The 18,003-nt window shown below is 39.2% G+C and overlaps 1 protein-coding gene across 7 annotated transcripts in view; it reads right to left on the reverse strand.

Moving 5' to 3' along the window:
• Positions 1–1,994: 1,994 nt before the first annotated feature.
• The window catches only part of NUP58 (nucleoporin 58), a 41,343-nt gene continuing 25,334 nt past the window's right edge, over positions 1,995–18,003 (reverse strand). For 2 of the 7 annotated variants that reach the window (XR_014588507.1, XR_014588508.1), the window contains exons 14-17: positions 15,986–16,084; positions 13,144–13,239; positions 7,507–8,543; positions 6,432–7,416 (exon numbers count right to left, since the gene is read on the reverse strand). Coding sequence is in view for 5 of the 7 variants with exons in the window: in XM_083849714.1 (XP_083705840.1) it covers positions 8,374–8,543; positions 13,144–13,239; positions 15,986–16,084 (365 nt within the window). In the remaining 2 variants the exon portion in view is untranslated. Of the gene's footprint in view, positions 3,719–6,431; positions 8,544–13,143; positions 13,240–15,985; positions 16,085–18,003 lie in introns of those variants that run through there. The other 5 variants (XM_083849714.1, XM_083849713.1, XM_083849715.1 and 2 more) reach the window with 4 other exon arrangements.

Here is an 18,003-nt window from a genome sequence, read left to right on the forward strand (position 1 = left end):
AACACTGTTTTATTTTTTTGAAACTCTCCCAGATTTTACTACCACCAGTTACAGCTTCCCGAGGCCTTCGGCTCACCACAAATTTTCTTACCAAACGCAGGATCACGGGAGAGCAAACACCAAGTTGTATTTTGCAACCAGCTGAAGAACTGACCTGCTCTGTTCCCTGAAAAACCTTCAGTGCACACCAGGAAAACAAGGAGCCGGGCACTTTGTGTGCCATTTTTACAGCTATAGCCTGCGGTGCTCAGGACTCAGCCCACGATGGCTCCACGTGCCCTCACCTGAGCGGCCTTCTCCTTGTTTACCAATGGCACTTTAGCTGCTTTTCTACTGCTACTGAAATCCTACACATAGGAAGTTTTCCTATTGTAAACGAACCATGAAAAAAAACCCACATCAGAAATAGGGACGGTGTAAGACGACCACCAGCAGGAGAACCACCATGCGCCAGGCGGAGGCCGAGGCCCTGCTCTGGTGGCAGCGCGGCCCCGCGGAGCCGCCGTGGCGCAGGCGGGCAGAAAGGGGAAGGACCGATTAGGGGAAGCTGTAACAACAACGAGCAGCTAACAACAACCCCCCCACCTTGGGTTTTCACCTCACAAATTTCCCAAGGCGGGGGCAGGAAGGCAGAGCTCTGCGGCTCTGTTTTGGCTGGAAACCTTCAGAGCCCAGGGGAAGGCCAACCCCGCCACGCGGCCCACCGGGCTGCCGCAAGCTGCTCGTGTGAACGGCTCCCGCTGTCAGGGATGTTTTGCTTCCCCTATCGCGTTTCCGACCCATGCTCTGCGAATTGCTGCCTTCCCTCTGTGGTACGGGGGCACAGCGATGGCAGCGGCTCCTGTCCCGTTTTCCTTTCAGTCCAGTGGATATGGACTTCAGACTGTTGATGGACGCTTCCTTCTCTGGCCCTTTGGGATTTTTTGTTTCGTCCTTAGTAAACAATAAGTGGATTTTATCCACTTTGGTACAAGTGAGATTAAGAGCTTCCCACTGCCCAGCCCTGGACACCGAGCAGGCACATTTACGTACCTTCCTCATCGTGTTTAGCTGGTGTATCTGCCTCACATCCTTATTGTCAAACAGCTTCGCACCCTCCTCAGAAGCCTTCAAAATCTGCATTCAGGAGTTTCCTTGGTTCTGCAGTTGCATCCACAACATCGCAACTCCAGCTGCTGGGTTAAAGCTCTGAACCTGAAATCGCCTCCTGCTCTTCTCCCAGAGAAAAACTAGCATTAATTGCCACAAAACTAGCATTAATTGCCACGTTTCTCATGCTCACTCGGCACGTAACAGCCAGGATATGCTTATCGCAGCAGACAGATTTGTTCTGCTAGATTTGTACACGCAGCATCACAGCTTAACACTTCGTCAGCAGAGATTCCTCTTCCTGGCAATATAAAATAATGGCATTGACTCACACCTGAAAGCCAAGTTGAAGGTGTAGGGGTTTAGTTATTAAGTATATATATTATTATTTTTAATTATAAACAAACCACCGTGGAGTCAAAAATGCCTGCGTTCTGTACATTTGTCCTGGCAAAGTCACCGCTCAGTAGAACCGTGTCCCGCTGCTGATAAAGCAGTGCCTTGCTGCCCCCCTGCGAAGTTAGCGGGAAGGGAAGCATCACCGAAATGCTGCAGCGACAGATTTTGGACCAAGAACCAGTGTGGTTAAGAGCACGGCTCTTGCTGCCAGGCGATACTGATGTAATTCCTGGGATGAGGACAGTTGCCAGAATATATGAGCTTAATTAGCAGGGCTTCCTTTCCTTCTTGCCTGGTAATTAGCTATCTTTTATACCAACACAGCTATACCTATGGTATTATTTAAACACCACCAGCATAGTTAGAAAGCCCAAAGTGCTACTCTCATTGTGGTATTGCTTGAACAGGCTGAACTTTTTTTTTTAAATTTCTGCTTAGGGAGCAAATTTAATATCTACATTTTAAAATACAAGTATTCATAACAGAAAGGCTTTCTTTTATTGGCTCTCATTTCCTGGAAAATAATTAGAACAAGACGATCCAAGAAACATCTTGCAGAAAGAGTCAAGGGCTGTAGAAAAAAAAAAAGACTTAGGATGCAGTGATACGAAGCTCTCGTGCTCCCTGGGGGCCCAAGTGGGAACCTTCAGTGGCAGGGACTTGGCTTCTCCTCCCAGCACTTGGTGTCCCTGTGCACACAGCAATGACATGGGACATTGGCGCCCCGCTGTTACAGGCAACGCGGACACCTCCCCTATCTCATGGCTGGCTCCAAAATCCACCACTGCTGGAGATAAGGGAATGAGGTGAGTGGGCATCTGTAAATGCTTGGGGACACCTCCCAAATTCACCAGGGAAATGTCACAACACACTCCAGAGGAGGCTGTTTCTCAGAAAGTGTCCCCCAGGTTCAGTGCTGAGCCCAGCGCCCGTCTCACCGTGGCTTTGGGGCTTTGTGCTGGCTGACTCCCCGGCCACAGTGAACACAGCTGTCACCTTTCTCCCCCTGAGTCTTGGCACATGGATTTTTGGAGCTCCCACTTACCACAGGCCCAAGACTGCTGTCGCAGGATAAAAGCTGATACGCATGACTTCAGATTGAGAGTGCATTTCCTAATTGAATTATTACTGCTATAACCAACCACTACAAACAGGAAAAACCCTTAGGTTTTTCTCCCCCACACTCAGAGCATTACCATACCCAAAGCCAACACAAATAGTGTTCAAACCCTTCCCTCTTTACTCTCAGAGCAGACTTACAACAGAGCTTCAGCATCAACCTCACTTTGGTACTGCTGACGCAAGCAGTTTTGCCCTCGTGGTCCGTACCGTGTGAGCTCGGCTGATGGCCAAAGCAGGTCTCACCCTCCTTGGGGATAAAACTCACTCCTGCTTCGGCTGCTGGGGGCACGCCAACACCTGCCTGCTCCCCCAAGGCTGTTCGTGGGATCTAAGCAGTACACCACTAGCATGGGGGTAAGCAGTGGTGACCTTCGTGGCAGTGAGCTCCTTCAGCCAGCCACTGGCTGAAGCACTCAAAATAAGAGACTAAAAGGAACGTTTTCCTATTTGAAAGTGACATGGTGCACATTGCTAAGGGACATTTACATAGCATTAAAGCTAGCACCATCCTTCTGCTGTCACTTCTGCTAGTTTTGTCTGGTCTGAATGCGAAGTCCAGACAACCAAGAAATGCTATCATTGTTAACAGGATTCGAGATTTTTGACGTTTGCAGTTTGGATTAGCTTCTACATAGGTACCTAACCATGGAGTTAGCAGATTAGCTTCAGCTACCCAACTGTATGTAGTTTGTGCCCCCCTGCAAGGTTTCACCTAAACAGAAGTCTGTTCAAGCTGCCTGTCACTTTTTCCTTGTAAGAACTTCTCTTATTAAGCATACCAGATTACTGTTCAGAATTAAGTTTCAGATAATAAACTGCTACTTGATTTTTTGTCAAGTCTGTCCTTCTCGTCCTTTTTACTACTAGTACAACCAGTGTCCAATCAAAACCTCATCATCCTAGCTTGCTTTTGTGCCTGGGATGATCAGCCCAGAAGCATATCCCATTGGCACCACACGCCACATCAAATACACAGATCCAACACGGTATTTACTGTTCACATGGCATATACCAGCCTCTAATCAGCGCAGGGTTTTGGAAGCAATTACACTACTGTCTAGCAAGCTGCTGTCCTTGTGCTGTCCAAGTACACGCCGCACAGTGACACCTGTGTTGAAGAGACAAAAAAAGAGGGAAATCCATCAGTCTGGGACCTTAACTGAACGAACTAGAAACACAGCTTTCACTGGTTCAGCTATTGACCTGGTTAGGACAGGAGTATGCATTCCAAGTTTTCCATGCAAGCATTCAGCGGACTTGACCTGATATCCTAGTAAGGGCAAATCTATACCCAAACAGACATAAAATCAACCCAAAAGCTTTTCCAGAATTTTTCAGAAGCTTCTAAACTTAACCATAAACTGTTTAGAGTAAGCTAGAATTGCCTTACTTCTAAAAGGTAAGGAAGCAAAAGGTGAACTACTCTTTGGAAAAAGCTAGGTATAGCTTTAGATTCAGCAGCACTCTCGCTTCCTCACCGTGGCACTCCAGAACTGCAGTGATGGGCCACGAAGATTAAATTCCCGAGGCTGAGTAAAGGCATTAAGTAATAAACCCCACAGCAACAGTCAGGTGAGTCACAGGGATCGTTCAAATGCTGGTAAAGTTTAATAAGACCCTACGGCCTTTGAAAAGAGGTGCAAGAAAATGTGAATGACCTGGAAACAAAAGGTGCACAACGGTGCCTGTGAGCGCTTCGTAATGGAAGTGTAAAAATGGTTGTCTCCTGCCACCTGGTGAAAGCAGCGTTCACTAACAGAGCTGTTGGAATCCCGATACAAATTTTCTTTTCTTTTTTGGTGGTGGTGGTTTGTTTTTTTTCCACCTAGAAAATGAAGCTTCTACAATAATGTATTTCTACCTACTACACATTAAACCAATACCAAAATTTGTGTTACAGATCCAGTTGAGTTGGGACTACAAAGATACCAGCATGCAAGCATTCAACACTGAGTTCAGAACAGGCGATCCCGAAGTGAATTAAAACCAGGTGTCCCATCAGCAGTAGAAGCCTGTGCTCCACACCCCCTCATCTCCCCCCTCACCACCTCCATCCTCCCTTCAGCAACATACCTGTCCGTTAGGTGGGAGACCGCGTGCCACGGCTGGGCTGAAGCTCCAGGGTGAGGCAGCAACTGCTGCAGGCAGCACCTGGGTCTTGCTCCCCTCCCCAAGCCCAGCTGGGGATTTTCACCAGGGGCTGTGCAGATCTACTGCCATGATACTTGCTACTTGCAACTGGCAGTGGCCAGAGATGCACGTTTAAAAGGGAATGGAGAAGGGAAAATAGAAACAGCTAGACAGCACGATCCGAGCAGTTAAAACTGCGTAACTTACTGGTGAACTATTTTGTTCACTGCCAGTTTTTTCCTTATAAATTTGTGAGTTTCTAGGAAAAAAAACTTTTAGAGTGCATAATGGATTTACAGTCTACAGCATGGACTGATTTTCCTACGCAGGTACTCATAATTTCTCATGAAAAACCTGTAAGTTACTTCTTTATATCTTCTGCAGAGACATTCCAGGTATTAGAGAGCCAATACCAGGTCTGAGCTGACATAACAGATTTTGGATTACTTCTACTATTAACATGTGAGTAGAGGACTGGGAAAAAAAAGCCAGAAAATTTTCCTCTTTGATACTGGTGTCAAAGAGGAAAAAGAGGTCACAGTCTGTATTCCTGAGCTTTATACCATTTTTTAAATGGAAGTAAAGACGAGTAGGGTTCAAAATAGTCATGTTATGAACATGTAGGTGGAAGGACACGCCAGGATTTGGATTTCAGATGCTCGTGGTGAGGAAGATGCATGAACTCTATCCAGCTTCCCCTTATTTCAACATCCTCCCTCCCAATCAACAAGAAAGCAGTCAATGCGCGTGGTATGCTATCCACATAGCCCCCATGCCAGAAACAGACGAATATGAGAGCAAACAAAGTTGGGAGATGCTGGACCAGGAGGAGGTTCAAGAAGAAAGCAAACCAAGGCATACCTCCTGTTACATATATTGTAGTAAGAATAATGAAAAAAATCCTTCTGGTAAAAGAGGCCACAAATAAGTTTACATCACAGCTGTACAACAAGGTCTTAATAAAGAGAATGACATCCCACATATGTCCCACTTCAATCTTCCTCCCATACATATTTTTCTTTCTTTAAAGAGCGAATACTCCAGACTTTATTTCATTTCATGGTGTTTAAGTACATGTCAGCTTCTTAACACACCTGGTAGAAAGCTTATCCATACCATGAACGTATTTGCATTTTGCACATTAATTGTATTGCATATGTTTACATTGAAAAAAATGAAATAATGTATGCAATGCTGATCCATGAAAACCATGGCTAAATTCAACAACCAAAGTAATATTCTGGGAATAGAATTACTTCAAATTCCATTTTGACCACTTTAGTTTTTACTTCAGCATGCAATTATTATATAATCACTTTTTTACTTAAGCTAAAATTAAAGAGAACTATTGCCTTAACATGAAAAGAAACAATACAGGTACACAGGAGGCTCAGACTGCCTTGGACTTTACAAAAAGTACACCTAGTGCTGTGTTATATTACAGCATGACCGACGTTTATATAGCCTGCGTTAAGAGATTCTAGACAAAACCACAACATATTCCTTCCCCCCCAACCCTCCCTTTCCATCCAGAGATTATCGCCCTAGCTTCAGAAGTAACAATTCTAAGTTCTAGGAGAAACAATTCTACGTATTAGCCAGTTACGGTTTTGTTTGTCCTATAACAGAGGAAGACAAGAGGAAACAGTCTTTGAAATAGGCAAATATGTATTACAAGGATCAATGTATTACAAGGATCACAGCATTAATGTTTTATTGTTTGCACAATGGTAAGTTGTTCCACATGTGGACAAACAGTACACATTTAGAATTAGTTTCACAAATCGATACATTACAAGAAAGTCCAGTGGTTTAACATATTAACTATCAAAAAAGCAGTAACAAAGGAATAAAAACGTTACGGGTTTGACTGCAGCCCAAGAAGTTTTTAAAAGGTCAAAATCAAAATAAACTTTTAGCTTTCCCAGACGTAAAAAAACCCACACATTATATCCCTTCCTAGGGGAAGGGTCACAAAGATGCAGTAACATACAAGTGTACAAAAGGGAAGGATTCTGTGCTCAGTTTCCCTCAATTTTACCGGATCAAGTGATAAACTGAACATTTGTCAAAAAGCAACCACTGATGAATGCAGACATTTCCAAAATATACAAAATGGTAATAACACTTCAACAAGAGAAAACAAATAACTTGCTCGGTACTAGAAAAAAAATCTTATGCACTGTAACTGTTTTAGAAAAGAAGGTGCTTTTGTGAAAATGATTGTGAATATTAATTTGATGCATGTTATATACAAAACATCATCTAGAAACAGCAACACAACTCCAAAGCTCCACATTCACTCACACTTCAACCTGTATCTCTATTTGCAAAGATTAAATGGATCTATTATTTCTCTCACACAGGGCAGTGCCTCCTTAAGGTCTTTTCCAGCTATTCCTAGTGGACACAGAATTGGAAATGCAGCACAAGCAGCTAAGATGTAATATGCAAGATTCATACTGTACTGTTGCAGTAGCTTAACCTTCAAATCACATCATTTTTCTCAATTCTTTAGCAGCAACTTACTGTACTATACCTTGTATTGAAAACAGATATGCAATAGCTCTTAAGTCAATGCAGGTAGCACTGACTAGATGAAGCTGGTGAATCAACTCTGTTTTGTAACATTTAATTCAGGTTTTCACTGCAATAGTATATCCTTATCCCCTCCAACTGCAGGGAAAAGCTCATCCAGCTTGACAGCTCTCTGCTTGCAAACAAACCTTGTGGAACCCCAAGCTTTCAGCTGAAATCCTGCAACACCCCACTGTGCAGCTCAGGAGAAAAAACAAAACAGTTTGGGAACATTACCTATGAAATGTCTGTGCCTATTTCAGATTCTTCTTTAGAGTTGGCTGCTAAATGGGTAAAGTAAAAGGTTCAAAAACCACAGCTCCTAAACACTGTACATACACACCAAGCTTCGTGAAATAGTAAACGTATTTCAGCTGGTCTTAAACAACAGAACACGAGAAGCAGATGACACAGCCTGGGACCCACTATCTGAAATTCAGAAGAACCTCAAAATGTGGAACCACAGAGTAACATGGAGAAACAGAACACACAAAGAAGAGAAGACCTGTCTGTGGGGCAAGGTTTGCACATCTGTTTTTATTTTATACATATATATACACAGACATACACACAGATGTGTGCACTGTACTGTATATATTTACATCCATATACACAAAAACACCCTGAAGTAGATTTAAAGGCCATATCCAGGAACAGAAGATATGAACTCTAGTATTTGTACTAGAATATATTTTATCTGTACAAAAAACAAATATGCATATATTCATATGGTATAAAGCTTATTAACAAAAAAATAGTCTGCTACTAACATTAGGTTAAATAGATGGTTTTACAAGATTCTTTAATAATGCAGTATAGAACATTTCTAAAACTAGGGCCAAAAATAAAAATACATAAACGGGTTTCTATTCACAAGAAAATAGCTGTTCAATATGATTCATTTCGTATTTCAGACTAGGGAAAAGTAGCAAATTTTTTTTAAATTTTATTTTTTATAAATCTCACAGGATGCAATTTAATTAATGCATCAATCTAGAAAAATAGACTTTTCAGATGAACAAAGTTGATTCACTTCCACTTCCCTAAAGGGGGTGCCTATCTTTTCCCTCGCTTGTTTCCAGCTGGAGGTTTCTTCAGCTGAAGAAGTTGCCCTCCCGTCCCAAAGCCTGCAGATGCAGGATTAGACACCCCGAACGTCAGACCAGCTGATGCTGTGATGCCAGGATTGCTGAAGTTAAACCCAGATGTAGTCGAGCTGCCAAAGCCTTGTGAGGGAGGCAAAAATATTTTAAAACGTAAGTTACATCAGGATAGCAGTTTTGTTCTCCTTGAAGCTGTGAACACCAGCTACTGTATTACCAATATCAAACTGAAACAGTACAACAGAACTGTAACTCTCTCCTCAAGCTCTCAGTTTAAGTATGCACAGTGTATTTAGATGTGTAACGTGCATAAAAAGCAGGGTGGGAGGGAAGGCAGAAGTACAAGGAGGCCTGCACTCCTCACCCCACAGCAGGTTCATGGCAGAGCTCGAAAGAGCCCCAAGCCTCGTGCACTATTGACTAGGCTACCTTTTCCTCCCTGGGTGGCACAGACCCCACCCTAACCAAGGCAGAAAAGGCTCAAAATCTTTGCCAAATTCCTGTTGTCTAACAACTGATTGTGACCTGAATCAAACAGCCTTGAAAAAAACGAAGCTTTGGAAAACCTGAATGAATAGGTGAGCAAATTTTGCTCTTGTATCACCCTTCCCCCCCTTTTTCTATAAAATGTAAATAAATAAAAAAATCATTTGGTTCACCTACAAAACAAGATCAGCTGAAAAAAATCCACCTACAGTTTTCAGCGACAGTAAAACCAACTCATTATACTTTCGTTTGTGAATTTGTATCAGTTACACATAACCACCTTGATAGCGGTTGAAACAGGATGCTAGAGGCTTCTCAAATACTGGTTAAGAACATAACTCTGCTTTCATATTGTTCTCAAGAAACTGAGTAAGGTAACCAGTCACAAAACAACAAGTATGACATGAGCAAATTAAGTTTTATACAAGTTTAACATGAAAATAATTAAAATATTAAGAAAAACACGACTGATTCTCAAATAAAAGAGGGTATGTTCTTAATAAGCATTACTTAACATAAACAATTTCATCAGTTCTCAGACAGCAAAATCAATCCTTTGTTTATATTAGTATCTTCAACTGAATGCCTTAATTATCTTTAAAGCCCCAAATTAAAGACCCAACTGGTTGTCTCATCAGAATCCCGAAGTTGCTCACACAAGTCTGACATCTTCCATTCCTTGACATGTTACTGAAGCATTAGATTAAGAACGGTTTTAAAATAAGGTGAAATTCTTCCTCCTGTAATGTCTGGATCTGGATTGCACAACCACACTATGAACTTTGTGTTAGAAAGAAAGAGGTGCATAAGTTGTGTGACCCAAGACTGAGAATGTGTTTGTTAATTTAGATATGACCGGGGAAGTAGTAGCTAGTACATTACAAGTACCATTCAGGACAGCCACAAAACTGTAGAAAGGCAAAAGTGAAATTCATCTAAATGGCTTTTTCCCATAAATTCTTTTAAGATAACTCTTACACAGAATACTCAAATGAAAATCTTTAGGAATAAACTTTGAACAAGACATGCGTTGTCTTATTCCTGTTGCAAGGAAGTCATGAAATACCTCGGTTCGAGGAGTGTTCGCACAGTCTTGAACCATAGCTACAAGATGACCGACAGTTTCTTTGTTGAAATATTACTTAGGTTTAAACAAATATTTTCAGAAAGTAGGTGACCACCTGCCCTTTGAAGGCACAAACTTAGCATCTTCCTTAAGAACCTCAGAGTACACCTCACTCACTGTGCATCTACACCTCTGCTTCCTCAAAGCCCCTTAAGTATTATGTCCACACATCTCTCCAATACCTCCAGGGATGGGGCTCCACTGCTTTCCTGGGCACCCCATCCCAATGCTTGACCACCCTTCTCCATGAAGAAATTCTAATATCCGATCCAAACCTCCCCTGGCACAACTAGAGACTGTTTCCTCGCATCCTATCACTTGCCATCTGAGACACCGACACCCTCCTCTCACAGAGGCATGATAAGGTCTCCCCTCAGCCTCCTTTTCTCCAGACTAAACAACCCCAATTCCCTCAACTGCTCCTCACGTCTCGTTTCCTAGTCCCCTCACCAGCTTTGTTGCTCTTCTCTACACACACTCAAGCAATTCAATAAACTTCAGACAAGCCCAATAAATCATACAAACTTTCCCAATAACAGGTTGTGTTTTTTTTTTTTTTTTGCTTGTTTTAACGCTACAGGGATAAACAGCAGATCTCAAAGGCAATCTATTCTCTCCTCCTATCTCCACTCTAAATGTAAAGGGATTTCCAGCACAGCTCTAATTGATTTACTAAAGCCCCCATATTTAGAACCTGTTCACAGCTATATATTGATTACATGGAGGTCTACTTTCCAGCAGTGTGAGCATGTGCTGCCACAATCCCATTCAATTGGAACTTACCCCATTGCAGTGAGATTGCTATTCTTCAATGAAAACAGTTCTCCAACCCAAATTCCCAACTCAGCTCTTCAAAGCATGTCTAGCATCTCAGTTCTCATGAAACTAGTGTGACACCATCTATCCCCCCCCAACATCATCTCTATAAATTCAATTTATTTATTTTTTCTCCTTTCCCCATGATTTTGGGAATGAAGGCTCTTTACAACATCCCCCTCAAAGCAACCTTTTTGATTGCCATCAGATGAATAAGGAATTAGGAATTAAGTGGGACTTTTAATTAGGAGCTTGCTTTCCACAGTGGAAGAAAGCTTTGTCTGTGTTTCAGAGAGAAAGGATGACAGTACACTTCCTATAAATTAATTTAGGCAAAATGCCAAAGTGCTCACATCTAAACCAAAGCAGTAACATCTGTATATCCATATATCCCAATTCCCCCAATCTCCCAACTATCCAAAAAAATGATTCAGAAATAAGATATAACTATCTTATGGTAGGTAATGTAGGATCCAGAAACAAGCTTGTTTTTTAAGTGTTATTTAAGAAATAGGACACAAATTTAAAAAAGAAGTGTCGCTAGCCTTATCATTTAGGCATCATTTAAACCCATTTATACACACACATGAAAATCTATCTGAAGATCATATGCGATTTGGAAGCTATACAGCATAGGATTTTGGACATAGAGGTAAAAGTTAACATGCTACAGGACTACCAAACTTTTATGAAGGTTCCTAATGCATAATCCCAGTCTAGATGAACATTTTCATGAACACTATTTTATAAGCACAAAATCTTGGGAATTACATTTAGTGGTTTATACTCCTGGTTACCACCTTATGGATCTGTGACTCTTGAGATAGCTGAAAACAATCCTTATTTGACCAGATCCAACTCATTTGCACTGCTAAATAGAGACTGGGAATACTGCCACCATGGCAGAGCCTGGTTTGAGGAATACAATAAAGTGACATCTACATTGTCTCTGCTCGCTGCCAATATAGCAAGACTATTTGTTTACTTTGGCTTGATACCTCATTAGTGGTGGACAACTGATCCATACAACTAGTTTTATTATTGTATTTTTAAATACACTGAAAATTAAGTTATATTCTTTGTAACCCAGCAGCTTGAAATTCTGTAATATTATTTGAAATATTATAAAATAAGAATAAAAATTTAAGCAGTGCAAGTTTTGACTTGTTTCTGGTATTAAAAAATACAAGCAAAAGAAGGTTGATGCTTCGAAACTGCATACTGAAAAATCAGAGATGTTCTATCAAAAATTTACTAGGGTATTCATGGTGCTAAATAGCTCACTAAGCTGGCTGTATATTTCCACCTTATAACACGAAGCTTAAGGCACTTTACAGGCCTAGTTTGACAGAATAACCTAACAGTAACCAAGGGAAAAAAAAAGCACAGCAGCCAACAAGATATTGGTCCAAGGCAATGTTCTGAGTGCTGACTAATAAACACTTACTATGGTTATCACAGCATTTGTTTTAAAGAGAAATTTCTTAAACATGCTACCAAAAGCTAATCCCAGGAGACATGATACTCCTTCAATGTGTCTCTGAAGACTATACGACAGACCACAGTAAGCTACAAGCTTCAGAAACAAACTCCAATTTAAAAAGTAAATAGATATACGCAAGCTGTAGAAGTGACTAAGATTTCAGACATCTGAGTTATGGAGAAACTACATCCATATTTTCATCTTCTCACTACCAACAAAATAAAACCAAAGAAGTGAAACGATGTTGAGATAATTAGCTCAATTGCCACAGAAGAGTTTTCAAAATAGTTAACACATGAATTCTAGGTATCTACAACGAAATGCTACCTATAATCTGCTATTTAGGACATAAAGAATAAGCAAAAAAAAAAGTTTTAAGGCAGCCTTCCAGACATCTAAAAATAATTTCAACTTCCTGTATTTAAAGTTAAAGTTAAATTACGGGCACGTTTGTCACAAATTTATGCATTAATTTCAATAGCTCAGTAACAGTATGGCCTATGCGTTCAAGTAGTAACTGCATTCTCTTTCTGTGCCTCAGGTTGTAACTTATCCAATCTGATGCATGTTCTCCTTTTTAATTAAAGACCTTTAAATGAAAAATAATACTTAGTTGATACTGCCAAGACCTTTCATAAAACCAGAAAAACTTCTCTGAAAACACATTTAGCAAGTCAATGGTTACTCTCATAGTTACATATACACGCAATGTTAAGCATATTTGTGTAAGGAGCTTTTTTAAGACTGTAGAGTAGTTTGATTATAGAACTTTTGCTTTAAGATAAACGTGAATTCAAGGAAAATAAACCAACCTGCACTTAGACTTCCTGATGGTTTACTTGTAGTTCCAAACCCAAATGATGATGCTCCTGTGGCACTACTTCCAAAGGCAGAGCTACTTCCAAATCCTAGTAGAATAATAGTAAAGACACACAACAAAAAATGACAGACACAGCAATTAAAGATATATAGGTTTGGGGAAAGTAATCTAAAACCAAACATAATTCTAAGCGTTATTTGGTAAACAAATATTCCCAAGGCTACTACATCAAGTGTATCTTATTCTCAATATACCATTGCTTTCTATAAAAAAAAAAAACAGTGCAAACATGAAAGCCTCAGAGAAAAATATTTCCTTCCAAATAGAAAACTGAGTAAAGGAAAAAATTATAAGCAACTGCAGGCGGAGAATCTGAGTTTAACAGCAATTCAATAGACATTTGGTAGATTGTCAAGAATACAATATACCAAATGGGTCAAAACTAAGAAAATTCAGACAAGTTATATGACTTCTATTAGAGAAAGCCATGATCTTCATCCAAAAGAAGAACTCCAAGAGAAAAATTCTCTACACTTAAAAGAAAGCAAGCTTTTTCTTGAGTTTACATCTGGTTCATTTCAGGGTTTACCCCACCCCAATCCCAATCTTACTGGTCAGCTGATCAGGTCAGCTGAACAGGTCTTACTGATCAGCTTTACCTAAGACATGGCAAAATAAGATAGAACCTAGAATAATAATATATAATAAATAATAATAAAATAATAATTTCTAAAAATTTTAATGGAAAATCATAAAAACTACAGCAATAAGCATATAGCTGTAATAAAACTCATTTTGCAGTTGTTATTTATAACTTCGTACTGTAAGTATTTCAGAATTTCAAAGTGTGTTATTAGCTTGAAGTGATTTCAAAGTAAAGGAAAAACAAGTTGATATTTGCAGTTTGAGACAGAGGTCAGATAGAGTTGTTTTTTCCCCTATCTCAAGAAGTTATCAAAATTAGAACTATTTATATTCAATGAAATTATGCCCCCATCTTTTGTTTGAAGTGTTAGGGAAAATACTTGTAAGAGTTTTAATTTTATATAATAGCAAATACCATTTGAATGCAAGATATTCTGAAAGCTACACTTTTTTTTTTCTCCTCCTATCTAGGTGGAAATGAATTACCAATAGTCAGGCAAGTATCTGTATCAGCATCTCATGAAGCATAGGATCAATACTCCACTTATCTTACATCCTCAAGTGCAAAAGCCTATACAATTGTTACTGATAAAATTCACAGACTACTTATTGTAGCAAGACAGCATGTTTCCCAGCTAAAATGCAGTTTCAACAATATATGTTCAGAATTGTGCTGTTTAAAAAAAGTCTGAATGGTCGAAGCATTCATTCTGTTCATTGGATTCCGAGCACCACTGCAGGTTATTCCGCACGTATTCCGGTATTCTACGCTTGCTTCCATTAGAAGGTTTCCTTGATTTGTCAAAAAGACCAAAACTTTATAAATTAATATACAAGAGATGACATGCAAGCAAGTGCCTTCCTAATCAAAGAACTTGTGAAGAATCCAAGTTAGGCCTCTAAGACAAAACTAGAAGCAGATGTCCATCAAATTAAAATGTTCTTTAGTTTATATTTTTTATTTGTGTTTATCAATTTTGCCCGTCTTTAACCTATAGTCTCTTTCATCGAAAAGGAAGAATTTTATGTTTAAGGCATCTAAAACATTGTGGGAATAACCTGATAAACCACAATTATTCTCCATTCAGCCCACTATTCTCAGTTATTTTTCCTGTTTGGTGTAAGGGTTTTTTTCTTTTTCTTTTTTAATCTGAGAAAACATAAAAACTAATGAGAAGGCACATTGATAGACAAAGATAATTTCAAGATCATCGTTTAAGATAAAAACCGATGTAATCTTCGAGCATTATGTATCACAGCAGTTACATCTTTCCAACAGCTGGTGATAGCATTTTAAATGTTACAACAGCTTCATATTGTGCTCAAAGATCCAAATGCACAGATGCAGACTGTGGCTGCAACGTGGAGAGGGTGTAACAAGAAAAAACACAATGCGTTGTTTGTGCTCAGACAAAACAATTGTCTTTGCAGATCTCACACAGGAGAGAAGATACTAGTGTATTTTGACTTGCACTGTAGGAACCCAGCTGATATAAGACAAGAAATTTGCATGCGGATAATCACTTTTCGACTTTTAGTTCTACTTCTGAAAATTCATTACATACAAATAAAAATTTAGACATGCATTTAAATTTTATTTTCTTATTACTACCACCTACTCTGAAACAGTCTTGAGTCCTCTTGGTGTATGTCCCCCACCAGCACTATTAATCAGTATTTTGGTAAGTATTTTCCCCTTCACTTTCAAACATTGCTTTGATTTAGAGCTTGGGAAAGACCTTTTCTCCCCTCCCACCTCAGCACTGATGAACAGTGTGACATTAAACAAATGTTGCACCAAGCAGGATCCCAGAACTGTAGCTGTATATAACAGGTGAAGAACTTCCGTGAATTAGTCATAGCATGATCCCACGTGCCCAACTTTCAAATACGCAACAAATTAATGCAAGCTGTAGTTACAGAAGGATGTTCTTGACACACTTCCCTAGCTATAGGATCAACTCCTTTGTGATAGCTTTATCTTGTTCACCATGGGGTTTTCACTACAATACTCTATTATAGCCTTAGTAACTTTCCGCAAGGCATGAAGAAGTTTGGAAAGTGTAGACTGCCAACTGTAAAGGTCTTGCCCTGAAACAGATCATCCTCTTAGTGGAGTTTAAGGTTTACAAGAGATTCAGATGTGCGGTATAATAATTCAATGAAACATTAGAAAAGTTAAAGTGTACCTCCAAGGCTTGAAGAACCTAAGCCACTTGATTGCAAGCCAGTGCCAATACCTGAGCCGAATGGCGTTCCAAAACTAACTCCCAGAGATGGCTGTGGCCCTGGTGTAAAAAAAATGAGAACAAACTTGCCTTACTCTTTCATAGTAAAGAGGTCCTTTATTTATTTATTCAAGTACTTGATCATGTGAACATCACTGCTTTCATCAAATCCCATTAAGACCCCAAACTTTACCTCAAAATTCCTCACTTGACTGCCTGCCTCTATGTCCACCTGATAAAAACCTGAAAACACTGACTGTAATAAGGTGAAACTTTCCCAAAACTAGTAACATGAAAACACCATGCAGTATTTTTAAATCTTAACCAGTTTCACCTTAAAATTAATGCATTAATCAAAATCTTGACAGAACTATAGGTAACATGTAGCCACCTGTATTAATGGAACCAGAAAAGGGATAAGCTGTAAGAGCTGATGCTACTCTAAAACTATATTAATTTAATAAATAGGAATTTTCAAATATTCCATCAAAATTTAAACAGAACACTATGATAAAAAACAAGACAATGACTTTATTTCATTAAATTTATTGTTCATTTTTAAGCAAGTCAATTACACAGTAACATGACATTTCGATTTTTTCCACACAAGTGATAACTGAGTTCTGTTGAGCTCTGCTACATTACACCATTCAATAAGGTAAACTAGTCAAACCACCTGTTTAAATAAACATTTACAAAAGGCACAATTCTGTGTACCTTAATGAATTAGATACATTCAAAATTTCAGAGTCAAGAGTTTGCCCCATAACTAAAAAAGCTGACAGTTTCCCTGCATATCCCCACTAAGATGCAGGACTGTCAATAAACATTTTCAGTCTGCCAAGATAAAATTTACAGCCTCAGTTCCTTTTATTTTTTTTTCTTTCCTTTTTTCTTTTTAAGCCTTGGGGAATAAAGAATCAACTCACTAGCCTGTTACTAGCACATTTTAAAATACTTAATTCTGATAAATAATATATTTTGACAGTTTTCACAGTACAATCATATTCCTGTCTTTTTCAAGCACAGTTTTCAGTGCACTAGCTAGAAAGTTTCATCATTGAAAACAAAATACAGTGCCAAACTCTTAATCCACAGACATTTGCATCTTTCCTCAACACGAGCTTTCACCTCTGAATATACTTTAAGTATTATATGTGTGAAAGTCATTATTTACTCAAATATCACTATAAAGCTCTAGTGATTTCATTTTCCTAAATAGTTATTAAAATTTGGGTTTAATTTCATTCAAAACACCCTCCTTCATACTACAAAGCTTCCTGTGACTAACGTTTATCTAAAGTTTTAAAACATAAGTGTTTCAAGCTTTTTAAAATCAGTTCAGTTTTTGAAGCTTTAAATGGAAAATCCTTTTGAATCAAGTGAAAGGCACTGTACATTGAAAAGTAACATTTTTGCAAGGAACACAAAATTCTTCTGTGATCCAAGCTGAATGACATCTGCATACTCCAAGTAGTGTTAAACTAAATTTTACGGGCAACTAAAAGTTGTTAGCTTTCAGTCTCTGCTTAGCAGGAATAGTTGGAAAACCCAAGCTAGTTTTTCAACTAAAGAAAGTATATCAGATGTTTTAATTCCAAATTTTCACATAAATTCCAAACTAAACTTGTTTACATCCAGTTTAAATACTGACACATCTACCTAGCAGCTCTTATAAGATTTTTTTTTCATCAGTAAAAAACAAGAAACCCTACACAAGTCAGTCATCTAATAAACTAAAAGAACCCCAAAACACATATCCAGTTCCTTCTCCGCTAAAGGGAGTGCACAGGTTTTCTATCTCAGTAGGAGGCACTGTTAGTGGAAGACCTTAAAACAAAAACACTACAGTCCTCCAGGCAAAGCTCCCCCCCACCCCAATGCAACATGCTTTTCAGAGCCAGTAAAAAACATTATTTTAAAACACCTCAGATTATATAAAACAGGATCACATACCTTAGGCTAACAAGCTTTTCATT

Source organism: Anser anser (genome assembly GCF_964211835.1).
Source record: "Anser anser genome assembly, chromosome: 1".
In the NCBI taxonomy this organism is placed as follows: Eukaryota; Metazoa; Chordata; class Aves; order Anseriformes; family Anatidae; genus Anser; species Anser anser.